Raw genomic sequence first — 7,874 nt, forward strand, 5'->3', positions numbered from 1 at the left:
ATCTTTCTGTCGGAGAGCATAGACTCGAAACGTAAAAGACTTGTTTTTCTTCTATTCCTGAGCGCTATACTAATACAATTGTTTGTTTGTACTCCACCTGCCTTCGTCTTTTGTTTATTTTCGTAAACCTTCCCGTTATGTATATATATATATATATATAAGTATTTTTGATATATAACAAAACAAAAATGACTATCCTGAGACTTTATTTTCCACAGTGTCTTTGCTTCAACACAATCTCAAATCAGCTTATCTGCCAAACAAATGCAACTCTGGAGTTTAAAAACCTAATTTCAGATATTTCACTCAGAGACTTTAGTTGCCAGTCGTAGATAGTTACAGATAAACTTTCACTGCAGTACAGTGAAAACTACCATTTTTGGATTAAGGATTTGACTTGAATTCAGTTATTGTTTTGCCCTAGGTGGGCCCTGATCCAGATGGCTATATCAAAACATTCCTAGTGTGAGCATTCTGTCTTATTTTTAAACATAATGTATTTGGGACTAAATTATATAATGTGTCCTTTTTTATAATGGTAGGGTGTAATTGGAGGAAGATTTAGTTGGTGTTTCTAACAAGTTGAGCAACTGCATAGAGGCCTTGTTGGCTCCATCTGGATTCAGTAAAGTAAGCCGGTGACCATCCTGACTAGACCATCCTTCTCTTGCATTTCTGTTGTGACTGCTGTAGTGTTTGTACTTATGGATCCATTTTATAAGGAAGAACAAAAATGACAGGGTAACATGTTGAAAGTTTTTTTTTAACCAAGATGGTGAGTGAATATTGAGGTAATATGTTGAAATTTACTCTATAGCTAAACTACAAACTTAAGATGCTTCTTTGTCAAGTCTTAATACAGTGGATGTTTCAATGATTTACATAACTTTTTTTCTTTTCTTATTAATTTTTAGTAACTTCCCATATTAAAATATTTGTCCTTGATGAAGCAGATGAGATGTTGTCTCGAGGTTTCAAAGATCAAATTTACAGTGTTTTTAGATACATGCCCCAGAATGTTCAGGTTTGTCAATTTATTTATTTCTAAATCTATTCATTGAAAATTTGTCCTGCTGCAGCCTCAGTCATGTCAGTTACAGTAAAGCATAAAAGTACTTGGCCATGGGTTTAGCTTTTCTAGAGGCCAAGCATTCTGCACTTACCTGAGATTTGTGAGTTAAATTCAGATAAATTAAACTTTCTGATACACTTATGCATATATGTAAGAGAAATAGACTTAAATTTTGGGGTTTTAAGTACTAATGCAAATAATGGAGAATGGGCAAAATCTGGAAGAATATGATCTTGTTAATGCAGTAAATTGGCAGAGCTGGTGAAACATTGGATAGAATGCTTTGAATTTGTTCTAAGTGTGAATTTACTTAAGGCCATCTTTACCTTTCGTTCTTTTTGGATTGAGATGAAACACTATAGGACAGAGAGTTGATGGAGTCTCCAGTGTCAGTTTCTGTTCTGACTACATTAGGAGTTCACATCTTGAACCACCACTGAAAAAAAAAAAAAAAAATTCTATTTCTATTAGGAGTTGCCACTGACAAAGTCCGCTTGGCAATTACACGAGTCTGGCTTTGATCCCTCTGCACAAAGCCTCGAGGAAAGGCTTTCCCTGTAGTGCTTTCATTATAATCATTTTAATTGTCCACTTTCCTATGCCTGCATAGATCAAAAGATGTCTTGCAAACAACTCGCACATGCAAGTGCTACCAGTTAAAAGCTCCGTATACCGGAAGCTAGCAAGTGTATGGGGTCATCAGGAGAGAATGCACGCCGTTTCGGGGCCTACCTCTCGACGGCATCAATGCGCACCGGCCCCCCTCACTGATATGAGGCCCCGCTTGCTAGATCAGCTGGTTATGAATAATTCAATAAGGCAGATTTTTCTACAGCCAGATGCCCTTCTTAACCCCAACCTTCACCTATTTCCAAGCATGGTTATAATCCTAGTTTATCAAGTAATGAAAAGCCCAAACATAGTTACAAGTGGGGTTTTTTTTTTTAAGATTTACTTTTCTTTTTATGATGTCCGAGTATCCTGGGAATATTGTGATGGTTTATTATTACATGCCTTAGGCATTAGTATACCGCTGAATACTGTCTTCATGTAGTGCTCAAAAATACAATGCATTGTAGTCCTTTCATGTTGCTTTCTCCTGGCTAAAAATAGGGTTTGTGCATTTTGTTAGTATTCAGTGACATCATTTCTTGTAGAAGGCCTTTGTTTACAGCTGTGAGCACAATATTATTGGGTACCTGGAGGCGCAATGGCCCAGTGGTTAGGGCAGCGGACTCGCGGTCGTAGGATCGCGGTTTCGATTCCCAGACCGGGCGTTGTGAGTGTTTATTGAGCGAAAACACCTAAAGCTCCACGAGGCTCCGGCAGGGATGGTGGTGACCCCTGCTGTACTCTTTCACCACAACTTTCTCTCACTCTTACTTCCTGTTTCTGTTGTACCTGTATTTCAAAGGGCCGGCCTTGTCACTCTCTGTCTCACGCTGAATATCCCCGAGAACTACATTAAGGGTACACGTGTCTGTGGAGTGCTCAGCCACTTGCACGTTAATTTCACGAGCAGGCTGTTCCGTTGATTGGATCAACCGGAACCCTTGTCGTCGTAACCGACGGAGTGCTTCCATCCATTGGGTACCTCTACTCTGAATCTGCATATCAGAGTCAACTGAGAATTAATAGTTAACTGCTTTTTCTGGGTACCAGATGCAGTAATGTGGTTGGTAGCAGCATGTACTCTTTCAACGTTGGGTAATTATTACCATTTCTGCCTTTGTTGTTGTTTTCAACAGGTGATATTATTATCAGCTACTATGCCACCAGATGTCTTTGAAGTCACCAGACAATTTATGAGGAAGCCAATTAAGATTTTAGTGAAAAAGGAAGAGTTGACTCTTGAAGGTATCAAACAATTCTTCGTTCATATTGAGAAAGAGGTAAGTCAGATATCAGTTTATATTTATTTCTACATTTTTAAATGCATCATCATCATCATTTAGCGTCTGCTTTCCATGCTAGCATGGGTTGGACGGTTCAACTGGGGTCTGGGAAGCCAGAAAGCTGCATCAGGCCCAGTCTGATCTGGCAGTGTTTATACAGCTGGATGCCCTTCCTAACGCCAACCACTCCGTGAGTGTAGTGGGTGCTTTTTACGTGCCACCCACACAGGTGTCAGACGGAGCTGGCAGACGGCCACGGATGGATGGTGCTTTTTACGTGCCACCGGCACGGGGGCCAGGCGAGGCTGGCAACGGCCACAATCGGATGGTGCTCTTTATGGGGGGCCAAGCGAGGCTGGCAACGGCCACGATCGGATGGTGCCACTGGCACAGGAATTGTGACAAAAGTCATAACGTAGACTGTATTTTGAACAAATCACATTAATTTTTATGTTTTACTGTTTTCTTAATATCATTTCCCATGAATGTAGATCTGGTTGATTTGTTGGCATATAAATGCTAATTACATCCTCCTCAACCATTACTACACAACTCAGCTAAACTGCAATAACACATAAACTTGCAATTATCATTTTAAAGGTAATTAACTGTTTCCTCGAAAGAGGAAATGTGATTTGAATGTCTAACACTTTTACTATTGGTCTAAGTATAAAAATACATTCTCCATGTATTATATGAGTGTAAACTAGCTTTGCATTTGATAGTGAAATTTTTCATTTCAAAACTAGTCTAATTAGTTATAAATAATTGTAAAGTTATTTAAATTTCATTTAACCCTTTTGCTGTTGAAATACTCTTTGTTATTTTGAAAATTAATTGTTTTTATTAAGCTGTGGTTGGGACAAATTAACACGAAATTTTGATGTTTCTTACCACACAGCCACACCTGCTCCTATATATACATATAATTTCAGTTCGTGCAATTGAAAAAACCGCATTATTTATGGGATGACCCAGTACTCTCTCTTTACTCTTTTACTCTTTTACTTGTTTCAGTCATTTGACTGCGGCCATGCTGGAGCACCGCCTTTAGTCGAGCAACTCGACCCCGGGACTTATTCTTTTGTAAGCCCAGTACTTATTCTTTCGGTCTCTTTTGCCGAACCGCTCAGTGACGGGGACATAAACACACCAGCATCGGTTGTCAAGCAATGCTAGGGGACAAACACATACACACACATATATATATATACATATATACGACAGGCTTCTTTCAGTTTCTGTCTACCAAATCCACTCACAAGGCATTGGTCGGCCCGGGGCTATAGTAGAAGACACTTGCCCAAGGTGCCACGCAGTGGGACTGAACCCAGAACCATGTGGTTGGTAAACAAGCTACTTACCACACAGCCACTCCTGCGCCCATATATGTTTCTTTAATGTTTCATGTTTGTTTATCATATTGCTATTTATTTATTTTTTTTCTTTAATTTCAGGAATGGAAACTAGACACATTAACAGATTTATATGGAACTCTGACAATCACTCAAGCCGTTATATTCTGTAATACTCGTAGGAAAGTAGATTGGCTCACCGATCGGATGTTGGCAAAAGATTTCACTGTTTCTGCTATGGTAATTTCACCATTGTTTTTGTTGTTGTAATTAATATTATTATTGTATTCAACTTCGTTATGCAACCAGATGATAATTTTATAAAGCTTTGTGTTTTTTGAAAATAAGTCACTTGTCATTCCTTTTTCCCGAGACATAAGGTACAGGCATGGCTGTATGGTTAAGAAGTTTGATTCACAACTACATGGTTGTAGGTGCAATACCATTGGACAGCAACTTGAGTGACTTCTATGACTTTGGGTTAGATAGAAACTGTGCTGAAGCATGTCATAGAATGTATTTGTTTTTGGTGCAGCACCACTGGTTAAAAAAGCAGTATTGTGTTGAAATATAGACTGATAAAATGCGGTGCATGCACACACACATATTTTCGTACGGTTCACTTCACCAATTTTACAGTTAATGGCTTCAGCACAAAAACATTTTCTAAGAATAAGACAACTTGAGACCCTGTGCTAACAGTTTATCATATTGGTTTCAAATTTTGGTACAAGGCCAGCAATTTTGAGGGCAAGGATAAATCGATTATGCCAGCCCCAGTTCTCAACTGGTACTTATTTTATAGATCTTGAAAGGATAAGAGGCAAAGTCAACCTCGGCTGCATTTGAACTCAGAATGTAAAGATGGCCGAAATGTCATTAAGCATTTTTCCTGGCTTGCTAATGATTCTGCCAGCTTGCCACCTTATAACTGTTTTATCATATTGATACTCTTTACTAAACTTATTAGATCTAGCATTTATATGAGATTTGGGCATTTTGCAGTCCCTGCAGTCGTTTCTTGAGTGTTTGTATATCTGTTCCTTACTCAATTCTTATGCATCTATGGATGTAGAGCTGTTTTTTTTCTTTTCATTCTTCTAAGCAAGGATTAGACAGAGATATTTTTGTGGCATTGCTTCCTGTTGCTAACCCTTGCTTGTTTTTCAACTAAAGGTTCTCTTTATTTTATCCCTCATTGAAACTGCAAACCCAGCAGGAAAATGATGCTCAGTGATTTTTAGCACTCAAATGTTAAACATACACAGCCATATATATATATATATAGTTCAAATTTACAGAAAATAAAAGACCAAGACAGGTGAAGGAACAACACAAGCAGGTGTATTAGTTTAATCCTTGGGAAGAATGGAAGTCTTTGACAGAAAGGATTAAGTGGGGGAAAAAACAGAAAGAAAAAAGCATGTCGGGCTTAATGATTCAACATGATGAAATGGCCCTATACATGTGCATGCACACATTGGGCTGCCTTCTACATTCATTCACTATCAAGGCATTGGTCATCTCATAGCTGTAGTTGAAACACTTGCCCCAGGTACTGAATAGTGAAATTTGACCCAAAACCACATATTTTTGTGAAGCATATTTTTTAAACTGCACAGCCATGCTTTATTAAATAAATCAGACATGCCACAGTACTAATATTTAATGAACGTAACTTTAAACTGCTAATAAAAATGTTTCTTTTTGATTGTTTGGCAGTTCCAGGCCCTTTTAACCCTTTCGTTACTGTATTTATTTTGAGATGCTCTGTGTTTCTTTCAATTACTTTAAATATAACAAAGAATTTAGTAAAATAATTTAGTCATCATTAAGCTAGTGTTAGGAACATAAATTGTGACTAAGGAATGGTGGAAGATTTTAATTGGGAACTTATGAAAACAAGACATTTGTACTACAAAGCCAGAGCCAGTTTCAGCCGGGTTGGTAACGAAAGGGTGAAACAAAAGATAATTATCTCTCTTTCTAACATGAGAAATTGCAAAATTTAAGCAAGTGCTGGCAATCTGTTGGGAATCTTAGTTTTTAAGGCTTACATATTTTTCAATGGAGTATTGATTTTTTTTTTTTTTTTTAAACTGATTCCCTCTTACCACATATCACTCAATTTGAAGTAGAATTGAATGTTTATTCCATCCTTCCAAGAAAGGCAACTCAGAAAACCAGAGTTACAAGGGCATTGGCACATTGACTGTTGTGAGCTTTGACCTTTCAAGAAATTAGTCAGAAATAATCTAGTGTCTTTTTAACTTCATAAGTATTGTGTGTAGTTGATGAATAATTATTATATCTATTTGTAGCATGGTGAGATGGACCAGAAGGAAAGGGATATGATTATGAGGGAGTTCCGCAGTGGATCCAGTCGTATCCTCATAACTACGGATCTTCTTGCAAGAGGCATTGATGTTCAGCAAGTATCCCTTGTCATTAATTATGATTTACCTACGAACAGAGAAAACTACATTCACAGGTGAGTGGTAGGAGTCCTAAATCATCAGTCACTGTCAGTCGTAAGTCATCTTTCATTTAGCACAGTATTTGATATGCTTTTCTTTTTTTTTTTGTTTTTTTCAGAATTGGTAGAGGAGGACGGTTTGGTCGTAAAGGTGTTGCCATCAACTTCATCACCGAGGATGATGTTCGAATACTCAATGACATAGAACAATTTTACAACACTTCCATCATAGAGATGCCAACGAATGTGGCTGACTTGATTTAAGGTTGCCCCCCTCTTGCTGTTCGGAAAGACAACATGCATTGCTTGTCATTCAAGACATCAAATATACACCTTTCTCTCTTTCTTTTTATATTTGAAATATGTACAAACTGCTTTTCCTTTCCAACAAAGACAAGGGCCTTTTCATTTGTTGACACTGCCCATGCACGCTCAAGTTCTACGTGTATTTTTCTCCCCACTCCCATCCCTAACATGTATTAATCAACTTCTGGTTTTTTTTTTTTCTTATGTTATGGATTAAATATAGTTTAATACAGTTTAATGTTTACACTAAAACACATGGAAAGTGTGTCAGGAAACTTCGACATTCAATTAAGCTAGCATCTCCAAGATATTCGATTAAAATTTCTAATGTAAAAGGTAAATTTCCATTCATACCTCATAAGGTTATACTTGAAACATTTTTCAGAACTGAGTTCTCTAAACTGAATTCTCACATGTATATAACATATATATATATATATGTATGTATATATTTATATATGTATGTATATATGTATGTATGTATATATTTATATATGTATGTATATATGTATGTGTGTATATATATGTATGTATGTGTATGTATGTATGTGTATGTATATATGTGTATGTATATATGTGTGTGTATATATATGTATATATATATATGTATATATATGTGTGTATATATATATATATATGTGTGTATATATATATATATATATGTATATATATATATATGTATATATATATATGTGTGTATATATATGTATATATATATATGTGTGTATATATATATACATAAATATATGTAATACACACATATATGGAGA

The 7,874-nt window shown here is 36.6% G+C and overlaps 1 protein-coding gene across 1 annotated transcript in view; it reads left to right on the forward strand.

Annotated features, from left to right (window-relative positions):
* LOC115222004 (ATP-dependent RNA helicase eIF4A) overlaps positions 1-7,297 on the forward strand; it is a 29,127-nt gene extending 21,830 nt beyond the window's left edge. Inside the window, exons 6-10 of the mRNA XM_029792114.2 lie at positions 915-1,024; positions 2,821-2,964; positions 4,425-4,562; positions 6,644-6,813; positions 6,918-7,297. Coding sequence (XP_029647974.1) covers positions 915-1,024; positions 2,821-2,964; positions 4,425-4,562; positions 6,644-6,813; positions 6,918-7,062 — 707 coding nt within the window. The 3' untranslated portion in view covers positions 7,063-7,297. The remainder of the gene's footprint in view (positions 1-914; positions 1,025-2,820; positions 2,965-4,424; positions 4,563-6,643; positions 6,814-6,917) is intronic.
* Positions 7,298-7,874: the final 577 nt, after the last annotated feature.

The sequence above is a fragment of the Octopus sinensis genome, linkage group LG19, assembly GCF_006345805.1.
Source record: "Octopus sinensis linkage group LG19, ASM634580v1, whole genome shotgun sequence".
In the NCBI taxonomy this organism is placed as follows: Eukaryota; Metazoa; Mollusca; class Cephalopoda; order Octopoda; family Octopodidae; genus Octopus; species Octopus sinensis.